The sequence below is a fragment of the Platalea leucorodia genome, assembly GCF_965183815.1.
Source record: "Platalea leucorodia genome assembly, chromosome: 1".
In the NCBI taxonomy this organism is placed as follows: domain Eukaryota; kingdom Metazoa; phylum Chordata; class Aves; order Pelecaniformes; family Threskiornithidae; genus Platalea; species Platalea leucorodia.
Genome location: NC_138823.1, coordinates 166,087,198 through 166,107,780, shown reverse-complemented (window position 1 = coordinate 166,107,780; position 20,583 = coordinate 166,087,198). Strand labels below are relative to the sequence as shown.

General features: G+C 46.9%; 1 protein-coding gene across 1 annotated transcript in view; it reads left to right on the top strand.

Annotated features, from left to right (window-relative positions):
• Positions 1 to 558: 558 nt before the first annotated feature.
• WNT3A (Wnt family member 3A) overlaps positions 559 to 20,583 on the top strand; it is a gene marked incomplete at both ends in the record, with an annotated part of 87,660 nt that continues 67,635 nt past the window's right edge. The window contains one exon of the mRNA XM_082307257.1: positions 559 to 629. Coding sequence (XP_082163383.1) covers positions 559 to 629 — 71 coding nt within the window. The remainder of the gene's footprint in view (positions 630 to 20,583) is intronic.

The following is a 20,583-nucleotide window of genomic DNA, read 5'->3' as shown; positions in this document are numbered from 1 at the left end:
GGGAGTGAAATCCGGGCAGGTTGTTATAGCTACCCAAATCCACAGGGGTCCCCCCTGTCTATTTAAACCCCCTAAATCTTCCTTCCCCTTTTTAAAACTACATTTTATCCCTTGGCTTGTGGGCCAACGTGCCCCCTAATGAGTATTAAAACACTATCTCCTTGCAATTAGCTCATTCCTGACTTCGCGCTCCTGATTGACAGAACAAGCCAAAGCATCAGAATTCTCCCTTTGGCAATAAGTGCTGATTGGGTCCTTTTTAAGAGAGCTACTTCAAACTTCTTTTTTTTTTTTTTTTTTTTTTTTAATATTTGCCTTCAGTGTCTTGGCTGAGAGAAGAGTTTTTTACCTCTCTGAGATTTTTTTTTTCCTTGAGAGTAGTAGAGGAAGCAAGAGAGGATTTACCTGGTCGGGTTGAGTTCACTCCATTTGACTTTTTTTTTTTAAATTATTGTTATTATTATTATTATTAAAATAATCATCCTGCCTCAGAAGAAAGGAAGGTTTTTGGCAACTCTGGTTAAAAAAAAAAAAAAAAAGAAAGACAACTTTTCATCAATGGCCTCTTTTGGATATTTCCTGTTTCTTTGTGGGTTGAGTCAGGCTCTGTCAAGTTACCCAATCTGGTGGTAAGTTTTATTCTTCTTTTTTTTTTTTTTTTCTCTCATTTTCATTTATTTTTCCCCTCCTCTGTTTTCTCTGCAACTCCTGCACTTAAGATGACTTGAAATTCTCCTTTCGTTGCCACTCAGCTAAAGAGGTGGGATTGTTCCAGCGCCAGCAAGTTCTTAGAACCTGCATTTCACCTCTTTTATTTATGCATTCACTTTGTTTATTTTGACTGGGTTATACCTGATCTCTCCTTCTCCTACTGTAAAAGAGAGAGAGCGAGCGAGAGCGATCGGAAAGTTACTTTTTTTTTTTTTTAAGTGCTTTGATCCTCTCCTGTGAAGAACAAAAGGCGCTGCCTGAATTAAAGAGATAATGATACAAGTTGACATGAGCATTTCAAGGTGATTTCGAGCTAGTCAGGTGGAAGGAAGGGGGGGAAAGGATGAAAACATTTTTTTTTTTCCCCCCTTCGCTTTAAGGAATATTTAGGGGGAAAGGAGAAAAAAAAAGGGGGGGGGGGGGGGGGGGAAGAAAGAGAAAGGAGGTGAGAGGAGGCTGAACAACCTGGGCTGGTTGTGGAAAGGCAGAGCAGGGAGCAGAGACGGGGCTGGGGGAGATGTGCCCGGCGCTGCCGCGGAGCTGCTCCGCGCAAGATCCGCAGGAACTTGCGCACCCCCCCCCCCCCCCGTTTCCCCTGGGATAACGCACATTTTTGTCGGGGCTGCAGCTCCTTTTTCTTCCGCGCTTTGCACCCTACGCCTTTAAGAGCCTTTTCTCTCTCTCCCCCACAAAAAGCAAATGGTGCTGGGCAAGGCATGTAACTGCAAGATCTGCTCTAATTACCCCGCGGAGGTAATTGGGCTCAGGGAAGCCCTAACGCAGGAAGGCTCCTGCTCCGAAGGCGCGTAGGAAGCGCGGAGCGGAGTTGCGCGGGGTTGCGCGGGGCACGGAGGTGCAGGCAGGTGCAGGCAGGCCGCTGGGACCCCGCGCTCCGCCGCCGGCTGCGCGGGTGCGGAGCTGCCCGGGTAGGGACCTGCCAGCCCCGCACCCGCGGAGGGGAAGACGGGGCTGCGCGGGCGCAGCGCGGAGCGGGGGCTGCTCCGCACCCGGGGCGGTGCTGTAAATAACTCAGAAGCGTCCAAAAAAGTGCTAATAATAATAATAATAATAATAATTAATTTTTCGAAGCGCATTTAATCTCTGCCTCCCCCCATCTGCCGAGGGGCGGCAGCGGGGTTCAGGTGCGATCCGCGGCATGCGGAGGCGATCGGGGGCCGCGGCCGCGCTGCCCGGCGGTGCAGAGGTGAGGGTGTTGAAGGCAGCCTTTCCAACTATTTCAGGTATGTCTGAAAGCAGGGAATTCGTTGGGATGGGAGAAAAGCAATAAAATGCAAATGTGTTCTTGGGAAGACAGGCAGAAAGAGCACCTGGACGGGAGTCATTAAAAAGCAATCTTTTATTCCCAGCCACCATCTAACTTATAATTAGAAACTCCGGTTGCATTCCTGATTGGAGAAGGAAACGCATTCCTCTAATACCGACATAAATATTCCCTTGTCACCCCAGCGAGGGGAGAGGAGCGCAGAGCGGCCGCGTCCCCGTCCCCGTCCCCGCCGCCGCCGCCCCGCAGCCCCGCTCCCGCTCCCGGAGGTGCGGGAGAAGCGGCTGCCGCGGAGGGGGGGGGCGGGGAGGAAAGCAGGGACAGAGGAGGTGGAGAGAGGGGCTGGAGGTCTCTTTCCAAGCCCAGGCATCAGGTGTGTGCAGGGGGACAGCGGCGGCGACTTTGGGGTTTTTTGGGGGTTTTCTTTTTGCCCCCCCTTCCATCCCCCCCCCGGTGCCACCCAGCGGTTTTAGACGTTTCTTTCTCAAAGAGAGCAAGCCCCCTTAGGCCATGGAAATGCAAAGGAGGTTTTGATTGGGGTGGGGGAGTCGGAGGAAAGACCGGGTGCTGCTACATTGGCTGCCAAAATTCCCCCTCACCCCCCCCCCCCGCCCCCTTCCCCTCTTTATTTATCCTCAAGCAAGATATAAACCCACGGCCACCCCCAGGGTGGGACAGCCCTGGAGACCGCAGGGTCGGGGGCTGGGGGCTGGCACCCCAGACCCACCGCGCACATCCCCACATCGGGAGCGCCGTTTCTTTTCTCCTAGTCAAGGACAGCCTGCTTCCAAATCAGCTGATTTAGCAAATCGATCGTGCTTTACTTTATTTTAATTGAATTTCCTTCTTTTCTTTTTTGGGGTTTGGTTTTTCTGGCTTGTTTTTTGTTTGGTTTTTTTTTGTTTTTTTGGTTTTTTTTAAGGGACTGCAGAAAGGGCCAGGAATTTTTTAAGTCTGGTAGTGCAAGCAACAAACATCTCAGCCATCTCTGTCTAAAGCCTCCCCTGTATTAGCTCATGGCGACTTGACTGCTTACAGCAGAAAATCTGTAATTTACCACCCCCAAAATTGTGCCCCCCCAAATAATAGTTTCTAATTAAAGTGTAAACTCATCCTAAAGCACACAGAGCTATGGATACTTACACTGCTTTCAGCTTCAGGATAATTTAAGCAAAAGCAGGGACTGAGAAACCAGGTTTTGGTTAATTATTCTCCCAAAGGAAAGAAATTCGGGGAAACATCAAGTGTGTATTTGTCAGGGGGAGCAAGTGGGCGTGTGTCTGTTGCTGTAATTTCTGTCTACCTCTAAATAGAGCTCCTGACTTGGCGGAGTTGTTTAAATTGCTGTTCCCACCATGGCACAGGGGCACCTGTTTAAAACCAGGCCGTGCGGTGCTGGTGGCCTCCGCGCAGACCCAGAGGCGGGGGACCTTCGGGAAAAGTTCAGTGGAGCAAAAGGGAAAAGATCCCTCGGAGCAGCGATGCTCTCGCACTCCGGCCGCGTCCTTTCAGCGACGATGCAGGGGAAAGCTACGGGAGCTTCTTAAAAACAGAAAATTCCCAAATAACGTCTTTATAGCGAGGGATGAAATAGGCTTTAAAAAATAATGATTCAAAAATAATAAAAGAAGGCGGCAGTGGCTCCCATTGGGACTGATGTGGCAAGTTTTTAGGGACGTGCTGGCGTGATTTATTGTGGCACAGTAACCCCACGGGACCTTCCCCAGCGCAGCGCAGCGTTGCGCTGTTCGACCTAAAGGAGCTACTGGTAGCAGCACCAGGCTCTTCCACACCCGGGGGCCAGATTAAGAGCAAAAATGTGGGTTGTTTTTTTTTTTTTCAAATGTTAGTGCTGTTCATTTTTTGGTTTGTTTTTAAAAAAAGAAGAGAGACCGGAGGGGGTGACGGAAGACTTAGGAAATTCAGAAGGAGAATTCACGGGTAGGGGAGGATGAGATGTAGCCTGTCCCCTGTCCTGTGGGGGCCTGGGGTCCATGCAGAGTCACAGTAGCAGCACGAACAAAAATAAGACTTTTCCCAGCTAACTTGGCTGGCTGGCTGAGTGCACATGGAATGGAAAAAGCATTTTATTTTATTTTTTAATCAGTGGCATGAGGCCTGACTTGGTCTGAGGACAGCCAGAGTGCAGAAATGATTCAGAAGGGAGAAGGGTTTGGTTCAGGAGGAAAAAAACAGCAATAAAAATTAACACAGAGCTTCAGTGCTGGGGATTTTAACCTCCTGTAGCCCAGGAGGCTGGTACTACGGGAGACGATCATGGCAGAGGATCTCTGGGCTGCATTAGAAGTACAGGCAGACCTCTTCACTGTGGGAGAAACCTGCCAGCTGGCATCTCAAATGTTGCTCTTCCTGGGGTGCGAGGCAGCCGGGGGCATGCTGAGGGCTGCGGGTGGTTAAAGCACGTGCCTGGAGAGGGACTGGAAGAGGACGTCTCATGGGAGGAGATAGGTGCTGGCCGGGACCTCATGTGGTGGCATCGCTTTAGGCAGCAGTGTCCGTCCCTTCCTCTGTTCCGCTGGTCGTGGTGGAGCTCCTGTCTCCTCTGCTGCTCTCCGGAACACCTGTATCGCATCCGAAGTGGGGTGGGATGAGATCGGCCCCGTAACAAACTGGGCAAGGAGATGAGCCATAACCGCTAGTGGGAGAGTGAATGCAGTGTTACTGGAGATGCCGGGCTGGTATTTGGAAAGCGGACATGAAGGACGTGTGTTAGGAATATTTTCCTGGATGTGACCTGTGTTTGCTCTTGCTTCTTATTGCTTATTCCTCAAGACTGGTCACAGAAGCTCTATTGGTTGAATCATCCATGTAGGATGAAGCTGGCCAAAGCCCGTGATGTCCTGCAGTAGCCACTTTACAGCCCATGAGAGCTGGAGAAAGTGATCTAAAAGATCTTTCCACCTCTATTTTTTGCGATTCAGGAAATGTAAGTGCATGGGAGCAGGGTGGGAGGGAGCATTGCCAACAGAAAGACAAGTAACCCAGCGGCATTACTCCAGCAATACGCAGGTGCAACACCTGCATGTGTCCCTGTCAGGGTTTGATGGCATCACCTCTATAAAAGCAGCACACAGATGAAGTCCTGGCTTGTGACCCGGTTCAGGTCTCTCCTGGGATCTGTCCCTCTCGGGATGGGTGGATCAGCCCCCAATTCGCACTGGGGTGGGTGAAAGCCAGGCCAGGTTCTGGATCCCATGAGATACCCAATTCTCTTTTTGTTGCAAATCCTGGAGAACCAAGCTGAGTCTTGGCAGGCTCTGCGCTTGAGAAAGCAAAGCTTAGGTTTGGCAGAGAGCAACCGTGTTAAGTGAGAGATGATCATCCCTTGTCAGCCAGGAGGGAGGCAGAGCTGGGGAAGGTCACCCAAGGGACAGCGTGAGCCATGTGTGTTGGCACCAGAGCTCCTAAAGCAATCTCTAGAGCTCAGAAATATGAATTGCATCTACCCGCTTCTCTGCTCGATTAGCCAGAGTTGAGGATTTTGACATTTCTGAGGTGATGGCATTCATCTTCATTTCCTCTGCCACTGCAGCAGGTTGCGGTGCGATGTTAAACAGAGGGGGCTGCATTTCAGCTGTACGCGGTGCAGTCCCTGTACATGCAGCCCTCTCCCACCCTTGCCCCAAGGCCTGGGAATTGTCTTTATATTCGTGTATTTATGTTACAACAGTATCTTACACGACCCTGTTTTGCCAGGCAGCGTATAATTATGGAATGATGTTTTAGCCTATTCTCAGATATCAGCTCGCCCACCAACTTGGATTTTCCGGAGCACAGCATGGGTGACTTGCACCCAAGCAGCAATGGGGATAGAAGGCAATTGCGTCGAGGGGATCTTGCTGTGTAGATGTAAGTGGTAAGAAACAGCCCGTGCCTGGACCATGCATAGGGTATAGTGTGCAAAGGGTAAGGGAAATATTTTCCCATCTCCATTTTTTCATGGTGGGACTGGAGAAACAGATTCTTATGGTATTTATGTTGCTCCTGGCATAGTTCAGGCATGGAGGAGCTGTGCTGGTGAGGTTAAATGGCTGGACCAAGATCACACAAGAAGCCTTTCTCGCGGCAGGAACTGAAAATTTTGCAAGGTCTTAGCAAGAAGCCCCTGTTTCAAACATGGGGAGGGCTGGGACTTTCCCAGAGAGCACAGTGTGTGCTAAAGAAGAGCCCTCATCTACTCAGATTTTAGACTCATTTTATTAAATTGTGTTGTCCTGCTGCATATTCATTGATTTTTTTTTCTTTCAATTTTAAGAGGACTTTATTGGATAAATTAACCTGAAAACCAGCAACTTGATATTCAAAGCACTGAATGAAGGCGTTGCTTCAAACAGGCAAGCCCTTCCTAACTAAGATAAGGGAAAGTGAATCATTTTGCTCCCCAGCCCTTTTCAGGTAGCCCCAGAGGCAAAATATGTCCTTTACAGACATCTGAACACCTATAAGACTTCTCACCTGAAAACCTTTGAGCACCTACTAACATGGCTTAAGCTCTGATATGTGCCCAGGAATGGAGAGGATGTTTTTTATTCCTATTTTACAGGTGGGTAAGCAGAGGCAGAAGAATTTAAAGGCCCTGACCCGGACCTTGCAATGAGCCTGCAGCAGGGCTGGGTGTAGCACCAAGACATTTGGTTGTCTGGTTCACCGAGGGAAGGCAGGTCTTTTCTTCTTTCTAAAGACCTTTCTGCACAGGCCACGTGTCCTTGGGTGCTATTGCAGCGCACAGCACCAGGGCAGGGTAAAGAAGTGTCTGCTTCAGGGGCAGTAGACATTAATGAAATGGGTGGGTCCTGTTCTCTCTGAGCTCCTGTGCCACCTAGATGGGCCATTTCACTTGTGCACATGGCATTTCTTTTTCCAGACTCGGCTCTGCAGCTACGCCTGCTGTAGGTAGAGCAGTTGGAACAGGGGGATGGCCATAGCCCCGCTTTCTGTTGGCCAAAAAAAACTTTTTGACTGTTCCCTCCAAAGGGTTAGGCTGGAGGAGCCTTGACTTTTGCTGTGAGCCTGTGGTCTCTCCTAGGAAAGAAAAGTCAAGGATTGCCGATTGTACCAGGGGAGATGAGGTTGACTCATTGGTATGTCCATCCCAAATCTATGGGATCCCTTTCCTTCTTGCATCCCTGCTCCTGCAACTGGGATGAGCCAACTCGACTCCAGCCCTGCAGCAATGCTGCTGCTTTTCCAGACAGGGACTGCCAGTCTCTGCACCTCTTCCCACATCACTAGTGCTTAGCACGGGTGCAAAGCAGCAGGGAGAGGAGGCTGTTCTGTGCTAGACCTCGCGAGAAGCAGATGGTTTTGCTTTGTGTGTACGGGAGCGCAAGAAAAGCCCAATGGGACAACCATGGGTTGATGCTCCTGCTTCCCCTTTGCTCAGCATTTGTGCTTGCCTTCCCCAAGTGCATGATTCAGATAGCCCGGCCGCATTTCAAAGGGCTTTACTGGGTATAATGACAGCACTTAATAAGCATTGCACAAGTGTGTCACAAGGGGAGTCCTGAGTCATGGATGCTACGTTTGGACAGCTGAGCTGTATGCAGTACGATGAACGCAGTTGGCTGTGTGATGAGCATGCAGTCTCATCCCCAGGGCCTCCTGCGAGCAGGGGTGGACTGGTCCTACTCCCATCAACATCCATGTTGAAATTTTCCTTGATTGGACTCATGATCTTGCTCTGGATCCCAAAGAAAAACTTGTGGGGCCAAAGAGTGCAGCTGGGAAGAGGGGAGGTGGAGCATACAGGAGGTCTGCGGAGACCATTGCTGCAAAGGAGAAGGGCTTTCTAGGCTCAAAATAGGCACCGACTGTCTTCTGGTGATGTGGAGCTTGGTGCTTTCTGCCCAGTCAGGTGGTAGCAGGTGCTGGGGTGATGGTGCCAGTTAAAACCACTGAAATATAGTAGAAAGGAAGGGGAAATATCAGCAGGAAAAGTATTAGCCAGAGCAGGTATGTCTTGTCCACATGCTCAGCTAAGGCTGGATGGGGCACAGCCGCAAGGCTGCAACAAGAGCTGTTGCCATCCTGTCTCACTAAACCCACGTCTGCTTTGCTGACACCACCGAGAGCCAAATGAAGGCCCAGGGTCCGTAAGAGCCAATACAGTTCAGTGGGGCTTAATACTGAAAGGAGATGAATACTCGAGAAAACCTGTAAGGGCAGGACCCCTTCCATGACATATCCACCAGGGCTTTGCTGGATCAGGCCCAGGGTTGGTCTTGCAGAAAAGCCGCTCCTGACACTGTCTATACCAACTGTTTCCATCTAGTCTGGGCCATTCGTAATGCTTTTCACGCCTTCTGTCCCTTTAAAAGTGGCAAGGTTTCCTTTAAGTCCTGTTATCATCTTAGCACAACATGTAAAAATTCTTCAGTTCGCTCCAAATTCTACTGGTGCTTGCAAAAAACAAGGGAAGGGAAGAAGAACCAATGCATTAACTCCCTTGTTCTGAACTCCTAACATAGGGCACTGCTTTTAAAAACAGCCTGCAAACAAGGGGAGAGCGTTATGCATCACAAAGATGTTGTTTGTCTCTTTTTCTTGTTTGTCACCTGCATATTCACAGTCCCCTTCCCACTTGGATGTTGCTGATACCCAGAGAGCACTTTGCATTTGTAGAGCCTGGACCATCAAAGGAGTTCAAGGTGCCTTTGGTCTCCTCATCACAGTTTCTCTTCTGGTGTAAACAATAGTCAGTTATGCTTTATATTGGCATAGAGATAATTCTTAGCAGGGATGCTGTTACACTTTTCCAACATGCATATTCCTCCACACTCTATTGGGGTGAAATGCTTTTCTCTTATTGCATCTTTGCGCACTCTAAGGCTTCATCAACAAGGTCACGTCATGCGGACTTGGTTCCCTTCTCACATCACAGGCCTTGCAAGGCATCCAAAGTGTCTGGGGTGGTCATCTCTCCTCTTCCACAGAGGCTTTGTAGACTCAAAGTGTGTTGGAGGACGTTTGCCTAGAAGGGTCAGAGAGTGCCTCAGGGCTTCCTTAAGCTCAGATCATGGTAGACCCTCACATTGCTGGCCTGGCCTCATGTCTATCACAGGTTTGGACACTCTCCTGGTTGCCATGCATCAACCCTAGTGTTCAGTTTAAGCATGTCTTCCAGGAAAGACATTTAGTCCAAAAATGAAGATGCCTGAGTTCCCATCAGGAGCCCATGCATAGGTTCTACTTCCAATTAAGATGCTTGATGGCATACTGGTTGTCCTCAGAGGCCTGGCAGGGATTGTATACAATCCACTGATGGCATGATTACCCACCTGGAGTACTGCGTCCAGCTCTGAGGTCCTCAGTACAAGAAGGACATAGACCTGTTAGAGAGGGTCCAGAGGAGGCCACAAAACTGATCAGAGGGATGGAAAACCGCTGCTATGAGGAAAGGCTGAAAGAGCTGGGGGTGTTCAGCCTGGAGAAGAGAAGGCTGTGGGGAGACCTTATTGCAGCCTTTCAGTACTTAAAGGGGGCCTACAAGAAAGATGGGGACAGAATTTTTAGCAGGGCCTGTTGTGATAGGACAGGGGGTAGATAATGGTTTTAAACTAAAAGAAGGTAGATTCAGACTAGATATAAGGAAGGCATTTTTTACAATGAGGGTGGTGAAACACTGGCCCAGGTTGCCCAGAGAGGTGGTCGATGTCCCATCCCTGGAAACACTCAAGGCCAGGCTGGACGGGGCTCTGAGCAACCTGATCTGGTTGAAGATGTCCCTGCCCTTTGCAGGGGGGATGGACTGGATGGGCTTTAAAGGTCCCTTCCATCCCAGAGCATTCTGTGATTCTATGATTCTATGATCCTTTCTCAGCAGCAGATGGAGACCAGTCAAAAAGACCCTAGAGCATCTCAGTGGCACTTGGTGCCTATCTGCAGGCAACTCAGCAAAGCCTTGGGGTGGGATTCATTTTACCCATTATGTGTCCGCAATTTAGATGTTTCCATCCAAGCCAGGTGCTCTTGGCTCCTTTCATTGATGGGGAGAAATGGGCACTTTCTTATGGTGCAATTCATGTCTCAGTCCTTTGACTGAGCTTGACTGGTGACATCCTCTGAGACTATGGAAGAGTTGAGGCAACCAGCTCAGAGACATCTCCATCATTGTCATCCAGGTTTAGACAAATTGCACCCAAGACAGGGAATCCCTTTTGAGAGTTTTTGCCTATTTCCTAGCTGTTAAAATATGAGCTCTATTTCTAATTCCCATTGCCTGGCATAATTTCACATGGCTAAAATCAAGTCATGGACTTTTTCTCCATCTTCTTCCTGTATTTTAACAAGCTCTTTAGTGCGCAGTGCTCACTGGTGTGTTGGAATGGGTGCAGCCATGGTATGCTATCGCAGGAACGTGCATGCCATCTAGGTGGGTACTAAAAACCTCTAGGCCACCCCTCTCCTCAGCAAATTCACACCAACTTATATGTCTCAGCATAGCTGCTGAAAGCCTAAGCAGTTTGAGTTTTGCAGCTTTCTCTGTAACGTATTTAATCCTGCCTCTAATCCAGCACACTCCGGAGCACAAATACATCTTCCCAGTGCTCCTTATCCTCAAACACATCCAGAGTCTCCCACCGTCTTCCAGCCACATCCACAAGTCATTGACTCAAGCTTGTAACAGAACTTCATCTCAAAACTTTTTAAAAAGACATGCAAAATGGCTTGCTTTCTTCCCTATTATGACACTTATCTCAGCAGAGGACTCGGTCACTGTTATTAATGCAACAGTTACCGGCGTTTCAGAGAATTCCTCTGACTTTGTTTTACTTTCAGTTCTCTGAAATCAAACCCCTTTCTCTTTTCCCAGTCTATATCTCCTAGTTTCACTTTCTAGGTTTGTATTTCCTCTACATCTCTTTTGGAAGATGCAGCGTTATGGCAGAGGTTACACACATTTGGAAAGTTGCTGTTATTCAACAGAATTCACACTGTGGGACGGAGCAGCAAGAAAAGGCAGAGCCCATCTCCGCTATAGCCAAGCCTGTGAAATGAAGCCAAACAGCACTGAGCAGAGCAGGAGTTTCTTCTGCTTCCAAAAGGGTACACCTTGTCTAATAGAGATATTTACTAAGGGGTGGGAAGGCAGGAATGAAACTCCTTGAACAGTTGCCAAGCCTACCATTCAGTTTGTCCCTCTGCCCCCAGAAGAACAACAATAGAGCCTGTTGCTAGACAGTGTTGTGTGGCATGACAGAAAGCAACTCTAAATCCTTTGCACGCTGAGGGACGCACTTAAGGGAGCGTTTCCGTTTTTTTACGAGCCTACAGTAGCTGGGAAGAAATGGGAGAGTCTAAGCTCTTGCTAAACAGGTAGGACCCCATCCAAAGCCCAGTGAAGACTGGGGAGACACCACTGGGCATCAGATAAGATCTGTAGAATTTACTTGGAGACCCGTGGTTCTTTTAGAGGCATAAAAAACTGGTAAATGGTTTTGGGGAGATGCAGGTTTGATTCCTATCCCTTCTGGAGGAAGAATCATCTTGCAGCTTTAGCAGTCTCTAGCCAAGTGTCTTTTAGAGTTATTGGTGAGAAATAGGATGCAACTCATCTGACGTATGTTAGACATTTACTTTTGGATGAGATGACTCAGATTCCAGCTGTGCCAGTTTTCTCACCATTGCCTGCAAGAGGATCCTGGATGACTAGGTCAGACAAAGATGGCTCCTTTTAGATAGATGAATCCATTTTTGTTGTTGTTGTTGTTTTTTTCTTTGAATACACTCCTAAAGGCTAGGAGCATCTAGGCATTTAATGTTCTACCTAGACACATAGAATACTGAAAAAGGATACTTCCATGGGAAGACCCTTTTGAAAATCCTGGTGGGCATTGCTTTACATCTTTAGCAACCAAATTACCTTTAAATACCCATCACTTGAAGTCCTGGTACTGCATTCCACATAGGTGTAAAAGACCTGAGGAAAAATCTCATATCTCAGAAAGGCGTTTGAAGGGAATTCTTATGAAGTATCAATTTCTTGCACATTCTTCCATGGGGAGAGCAGTCCAGATGCATTTGTCATGAAATAATTTGCTTACGGATCCAGACCGGGAGAGCTGGGTACCTCATTTGATCCTGCATACTACAGGAGTGCTGCCTCTCCTTGTGGATTGGCTTTGTAACAGTGGTGGAGGGCTGTCCGGAAGGCTCTGAGAACAGTACCCTTCTGAAGAGGTGAGGTGCTAGGAAAAAGGACTAAAGATGTTTTGAAGTGTGTGTTGATATAGTCTATTATTTTCCGGCAGTAAGCGATCCAGGGACTGGGAAGCTCAGTCCAGCCTAGCCCATTCACCAGCTGGCTTGAACAAAGTGTGCTGATTTTTTTCAAGGCCTGGATATGCTCCCATTTACAAATGGTGTAAATCTACAGCAAAAGAAAGTGGCAGCCTGATCTCCAGGGCCTGAAAGCTGTTTTGTTGCAGCATTAGCAGAGGTGTAGTTTGGTCACCATCTGGAAAGATTTTCTGGTGGAAGTGCTCAGACGAAACAGTAAGAGGCCAGAGGAAGTGAAGTGCAAGGGTATTTAGACACGTAATTCTTGCTTTGTGCCTTAAACTTATTGACTGCATTGCTGCAACCTGATCAATTAACTGATTTTATTATTGAGCTGCCCCTTGTCAGTGGATTGCAGTGACCGGTCCATGAATACCCTTAGCTCTTTCTGAATGTGAGGAAAAGTGGATTAGCTCTGTTGCTTTTACTGAAATGTTTATTTCTCCTCACATGCCATAAAGAGAACAGGAGTTAAGCAGCACAGATTTAGCTGTCTAACTATGAGGCACCTTGGGTTAGTTGAGATGCATCCCTCTGTGTGTTTGAAATAATAGGTATAACAGCTTCTACCATCATTAAATCATTCGATCCAGAAATCATCCGCATGTGCCTCAGGCTGGATTAAATACACCTAAATCAGAATTGTGAAGAAGTAATGGATATAAGAGGTAGTTAGTACTGAGTCATTACTAACAAGAATATCAGCTGGATAAGGAAGGAGCTTACAGGATCACAGCCTTTTTCTAACAGGACAGGTCAAGGATATTAGTGGATTGATTGCAAAACCTAAAAGTCGCTTACAACAGCTGACTAAGGGCACAGTGGGAACTAGTTTTTGCCTGAAAGAGCATAGGTCCAGACAGATGGGGCTGACAACTGAGTTGAAAGAGAATAGATAAGACACATTAGCAGAAGATTGGGAATCAGACAGGGAAATGCTAATTCAGTGGCCACTGAAATCCTTGGTGCAACTTGCCCACAGGCATATGGGAAGTGTGTGGCAGAAACAAGCATTGAGTCCATCTGTCCTGCTAACATCATGTGTAGTCTCAGTCTCCTGAGGAATGAAAGGTTCAGGCTCAGTCATAATACAAGGCAGTGTGTTGTCAATACAGCTTTCTAACAGCTCCACTAAAATTACAAGTAAGCTGTCATGTTTACCAGAAGAGTCTCCAAACTGTAGTACAGACACTAATTCAAGGGTTATATATAGTCTAGCATATACTTACAGCCACAGATACAGTGGTGCTGTCTGCCACCAACAGTGATGCGACTGGTGGCTCCTGTTGCCTCTGACACTGGTACTCAGACAGAATAAATCAAGAAATTCTGTCCTGCACACAAGATCCAGAAATAGGGCAATACAGGCTCCTGTTTGGATTCTTGCATGCAAGACCCCAGTTTTGTCCATCTCTAGTACGAGAAGGGTAGGGCAATATGCAAGATCTTGGCTGTCTAATGAATTGTAGACTCTGCGATAAACCAGGGGAAAACGATAAGTCAGGGGCTAAAGGAAATCCACAGGACATGGGACATCTGGTCATATCTCTTCTCTGCCCTCACAGAATCATAGAATCATAGAATACCAGGTTGGAAGGGACCTCGAGGATCATCTGGTCCAACCTTTCTAGCACAATCTAGACGAGATGGCCCAGCACCATGTCCAGCTGAGTCTTAAACATGTTCAGCATAGCGGAGTCAACCACTTCCCTGGGGAGATTATTCCAATGATTGACTGTGCTCATTGTGACAAATTTACCTCTCGTGTCCAATCGGAATCTCCCTGGGAGTAACTTGTACCCGCTACCCCTTGTCCTCACCATGGGACTCCTTGTAAAAAGGGAGTCTCCATCTTCTTTGTAGCTCCCCTTTAAGTACTGGTACATGGTGATGAGATCACCTCTAAGCCTTCTTCTCACAAGGCTGAACAAACCCAGCTCTCTCAGCCTATCCTCATGCGGCAGGCTGCCCAGACCCTTGATCATCTTGGTGGCCCTTCTCTGGACCCCCTCCAGCCTGGCCACATCTTTTTTGTCTAACGGGGACCAGAACTGCACACAGTATTCCAGGTGTGGCCTGACAAGTGCTGAGTAGAGGGGGATAATGACTTCTTTATCTCTGCTGGTGATGCCCTTTTTGATGCAACCCAGCCTCCTATTGGCCTTCTTGGCCGCAGCAGCACACTGTTCACTCATGTTGAGCTTCCTGTCCACCAGGACCCCCAGGTCCCTTTCCACGGAGCTGCTCTCTACTCAGGTGGACCCCAGTCTGAGCTGCACTGCTGGATTATGTTTTCCCAGGTGCAAGACCCTACACTTGTCTGTCTTTGTTAAACTTCCTAAGGTTTCATAAACTCCACAAGCCTAAACAAATAGCTTGGTGACCTGGACAGATGAGAATCAGAAAGCTGGAAAACAAGACAGTGTCCTACAGCCTCTGGCAGAGGCAGGCTGCACACATCCCGTTTCAATGTATGGTATGGGGTCACTGAGCAGAGCCTGAGGTACAGGAGGAAAAGCTGTGCTGGAGTTACATTTGACTCACTGTTTCAAAAAAAACCAACTGGGATGAGGATAACAGCTTGGGCAGCTGGACATACATGAGTCAGTACAACAGAGACCATGAATGAAGAGTTTAGCTTTGTTCACTCTCTTGTAGAGACGTACACAATGCTTACGCACTGCAGCCGTGCTGAGCAGGATTTGTCATAGTCCATCTCAGAGCTGGACACCTCATCTGAGATAGTCATCTAAGCTCCCTTTCTGGTCAATGAATGAAAGCTGACAGTTCCTCACTGTGATTCATCAGACCTATCTTCAATGCCAGTCTTTGGATGCAATGACTCTCTCTGTAGCAGCCGATCTCTCTATGTTGGCGATTAAGAGAACCAAGATGACTAGCTGGCTGCCTGACTTCTGGAAGAACAAGGTTAGGTCAAATTCTCTAACTCTATCATGTCCAAATCCTTATGCTTATCCTGCCCACAGCCGTGGGAGCCCATGGAAAAGGAATTTGTATTTCTTCAAAAGTCTATCCTTTTTGGTTTTCTGTAGTGCCAGCCTACAACACAAAGGCTGATTCAAGAAAGGTGCTCTTGCAGAAGCATAATTCGTCAAAGAAATAGTAATTTGGACTGATTTTTGCAACAAGTAATGAGCTGCCAAGTGGAGGTACTGTGACAGAGACCACCCTCAAGGCCAATCATGATCCTGAAATCACCGTGGCAAGACTCACCAACCCTGAGCTTGAGATTTTTATGGTTCTGCTGACCTTGCTGATAAAATCTGTACAAATTTATTCACACACTTGTGCTGTCTAGTCCTCAAATTCCCAGACTGTTTCTGTTACTGTGAATAAGGAAGAGTTTGGCTTATCTTAAATTTCCTTGATCTTAAAGATGTCAGGAAAGATGCCTGGGATTTTCTTTGATGCCAGAAGAATATGGTGGCAGCAATATAATGGAAGAGTGAGAGAAGTGATGTGAACATCCCTTTAAACTGCCTAAATTTCAGGTCTCTACATAGGTTTTGCTATTAAAACTGTCTGGGTGCTAAGTTAGGCATGAACTTAGCCTTAGGCACTACTATGCTAAGTTAGACTTTAATATTAGGAGAGAATAGCTTGGGTATAATTTGTGTAATTTTCAGCCAGCGTTGGCCCCCTTCTCTGTGAAGTTCAGGCCCTTCCAAAGTGTGTTTTAAATGCAGTCCTTTAATTGTAAGGGGAGAGCTTGTGCAAAGGGACCGATGTCCTTCAGGGCATGTGCCTTGTGGCCCCGGAGGGGCTGGCAGGCTGGGGGCAGGAAGGGATTTTTGGAAGGGCTCTCGGACACCTTGCTCCTCTACTCCATCTCTTACAGCTGGGTTCTGCGTGAACCAAGACAAGCAATCCTGCTGCCTGTCTGTTTGTCCCCCTAATGACCTTTGAACCTATTGCCCTAATGAACTTCATTTGGCAGAGGTTCTCAAAGATATTGGCTACCCGCAAGTCTCACAAAAATGGGCAGTTAAATAGAGGAGAGATGTGACCAGTGCCCTCCCAGAGGGAGAGGCTGCAGTGTGTATGCACGTGTGCATGCGTAAGCATGCACATGTGTGTGCATGCATACGTGTGTGTGTGCAACGTTCCTTGGACATCATAAAGAAGGACAGAGAAGTCAGTGCTCATGAGTTTGTGCCACAAAATAATTCCTTGCTCTATTTCTTTTTTTTTCATTCATTCATCTTCTGTTTCTTCCCTTTTGCTTCTCATTCTGGCTATGTGATTTGTGGGAGGAAGGAGAACATGGAGGGAGTGGGAGATGCCATGAATCTCTTGACAGACTTATTGCATCATATGACTGAGGAAGAGATGAAGTGAATGAACCTTCTCATTAAGTTCAAGGAGGATGGAGGGCTTCAACTCTTGGGAGGTCCATGCTTCCCACCCACAGCTTGTCTCCCATACCAGGACACGTACCATGTGTTCCTCACCTGGTAGGCACCTGACAGCATGGCTGTACATTGCAGGCATTTCTGTAGAAAGTCACAAGATAGAGTGAATGAGAGTGATGAAGGGCTTGTGAGAACGGCCAGCTTGTGTTTTGTGAGCATGGGAGCAGGACAGCTGCAGAAATGCACCCACTTCCCTGGTGGCTTGTTGTCAGTAGCTCCCAGTGACATCTCCTAGAAGAGTCCAGTTAACAACTACTCTGAGGATTCTTTGGAGAGAAGTACCTATTATGAAGGTAGTTATATACATATATAATACATATGCCTATGTATACATATATATATATATGCATAGATAGGTACATGCACATATCCCTCTCCTTAGCTTTAGCTTCTACTCCAGAGACAGGCTGAACTCAAGGGAAATCTTCCCTTGACTTTAACAGACTTTGGAGCAATCTCTTTGTCTCATGTCTTAGATTCTGAGCTCCTTTAGGTCTTGATCCTGCAAGTTGCTTCATACTTTGATTCTGGGCCAGAAAAGTGCTGCTTAGCTTTGTGTTTATCCTTAAATATCTGGGCAGTTCTGTTCGTTTTCTATGCACAGGCACCAAGCTGGGTCACACAGGTTGAGATCAAGCCCGAGAGCAGGGTGAGTCTTTCCTGTGTTGGGCTGATACATAGCACATTATTATACATGCTATCAGGGACATGCAGTAATAATGTATGTAAATTACAGGCATATCTCAGTCCCATCTCCTATCCCATTGCAGGAGAGAGAAGGAACCCAGTTAAGGCTTGTATACATCTGACAACATGCAGTAAAACTTGGCTAGGAGCTGGATGGGGTTTTGGGGCATGCAAAGGCAGAATTGCAGAACTTTTGCGTGTATCCTAATGGGCTTCAGCACTTGTAAAATCTATCCATATACTGCCTATCCTGATCTGCACCCAGGTCTCAGATACGACGGGTAAGTTGAGAGCTTCTGCTCTGAGCTCCAGAGGTTTCTGGCTGAATCCCCAGTGCTGGCCAAGACTCAATCAATGTGAATAGTTGATTTGGTAGTTCTGTGGAACAGCATAATCTGTCGGCTAGGGTGTGCTCCTGAGATTTGAAAAATTCGGGTTCAAAACCCTGCTTCAAATCAAGCAGAGGAAACTTATGAAGCTCATTTTCCCATACCATGCGTAAGTGCCCTAACCACTAAGTTGCTGACTATGAGTATAAAGGGGACATTGCGTCCTCTAACTTCACTTTGGGAATGGCACCTTAGGGGATGGGCACATGAACAAATTACCACGAGGTAAGTTAGGGTGTGAACTAATAAGATGCCAGTTTTTCTGTGGTAACTGCCCGTGTGAATGCTCTTACCCTGCAATAAATACAAGATGGTTCATATATACCAGGGGGTAAGAATGTTCACATGGGTGTTCACATGGCTCACACCCTGGTTTGACTCCCAGTAACTTGGGTCTGTGCCTCTAACCTCAGTACCCTTGAGAATCCATCCTGAAAAAAAAAATCAAACTCTTCTGTTTTACAAAAAAAAAAAAAAAAACCAACAAACCAATCTGCCAGTTCTACATTTCCAATTATAATTCTTTTAGTGCATTTTTGGTTTGCCAGAAATGATTTGCTGAGCTTTACTCCACTGTTTTGGCAGAGAACAGTTCCTTGCGGCCAGCTTTAGCCAACATGGGCAGGTAGTCTACCAACGCCTCACAAGCTTTGCTTGCCTTGTAGTCAGAGACCTTCTGGGCACTGACATAATGTTAATATTCCCGTTTGTCACAGCCAGCCCCTGAGCTCTGAAGAGGTTTAAACATGTGGAGATATGAAGTTAGGCACATAAAACATTATTTAGCCATTGGAGAGAAGGTGGTGTGGTTGTGAGATGAGTAGTGCTTGCAGGTTGCCTTGAGGTCACCGGGTGCTCAGCACTTTTTCATGCACTTCCCATAGGCCTGGGAAATGGCCACGAAGGAAGGCAGCAGCTGTGAAGAGAAGCCCTTGATTTCATTTCTTGGCATACTGGTCTGGGAGCCTTCCAGGGTTGCAGAGATAGACAATTTTCCCTAGGAGCAGGCTAAAAAAACCCCACTTGCTTATGGGGTGGGACCTTGTCTCATGATGATCCCAAAGGCTGGCTGACTCAAGCTATCTTGAGGCATCTCCTTTCAAGTTAGATTGGGAAGATTCAGTTCATCCTTGAGGAAGCGTTCCACCAACTTGGGACAGCTCTGTTTTGAAAACAGGGCTTTCTCAGAAAGTTTGAGGACACCTTCTGTTCCCAAGCCTACAGGTCATTGTATCTGTATTCTGTTGGGTGACAGCACACTCCCCTAACAGACCTCTGGGTGGAATTCACTCACTTAATTTTAGCCATGTAATGCTTAACTATCTGAGCTAATCATCTTACCTCCCTCTAGAAAGATGGGCATCTTCTGAAGGCGATTCATCCTTCCTGAGATAGGTATCTTTTTAGTGGATGTGATGAATCACTGTCTGGAGTTGCCTATCTTTCTCCATCCACTCTAGAAACAGCCTAAACACCTACCTTTTAGACAGCTAAAGTTGGGAGGCATGACTGAGTGCCTGAACACCCAACGCATGTCAGTGATGTGATGCCAGTTGGTGTCTGGAAGGTTTTTATCCCTATTTTAAGAGTGGCTGATGAGAAGCCTTAAGTGTTTTTCAGGACCTTGACCTTCCTTGGTGATTTTGCCTGGAGATAAGAGGTAAAAGACTCAAATCCTCTCTGGTGCAAACAGCACAACTCTTCCAATTTAAGCACATAAATAAACTGAAGTAGATACTGCTTTGCAGAGTTACTTCAGGAGAAAGAAAAAGCTTGCCATTAAAAAATGAAAACTGAATGGGAAGGCAGGTCTACTCCAGATACCAAGAAGGTATCTTGGTACCCTTGAATGATCTCCCTTCCCATGGAAAGTAAGTTTTGTATTCTGTCCTGAGGTAGAAGCAGGACCTGCCAGTTTTTAGCTTTGGGGTGAACAACGGGATGTTAATCAGGCCAAAAACTTACCAAGGTTGATGAGGATTTTTCAATAGAATTTTTCAAGGCAATATTTACAGAGATATTACAAATATTCAGGATTGTCATAGTTAATGACAAGTATTTTTGGGCTTTTATTTCTGGGCTTAAGGTGACATCTGGCTATGGAAGACCAGAATAAGATTCATGCAAGGAAACAATGTTCCACAAATGTCCTGTGCAGGGCACTTACATTTTCTTCTGGAGCAGCTGGTTCTGGCCACTCTAGGAAAGGGTTACTGGCCGCAGGTCTGCTAATTCACATTTTTCTATAAGACTGGAGCATTTTTACCAGCCTGGTGTGCAAAGTCCTAATCCATTTATGGCTGAAATGGGGACACCAAGATTTTTTTTAGAGAAAATAGAAGCAATTTTTCATCATTGCACCCTTCAGAGGGCAGCTGATGGTTTGTGACTGGCCAATGGCTCAGTATAACTTTGACAATGCTTTGGAGAAATATTAAGCTGAGTTGCCAACAGTGCGTGCTAACCATGCTGAAAGGTGATTTAAAAACCTCTCCCTCTGAACTCGCTCTTGAACTTTTTTAGCATGTGTATGTGTCTCACAAGAAGGGTAGGATTCATGTTAGCAAACTTCTGCCATCTCAAAATTAAACATCTAGTTTATGGCTTTCATGTAGGCTCCTTTTGTAGGGACTAACTTCCCCAGAAGGCGATTCAGCCCACCTATCCTAGACACCTGTTTTAGGACAGAGCAACTTGCTCTTCTGAGGCCCTGATCTCTCTGTTACGAGGACAGAGGAGGCCAAGATAATATCATTAACTGGATTCCTAATTTTTGGGTGGC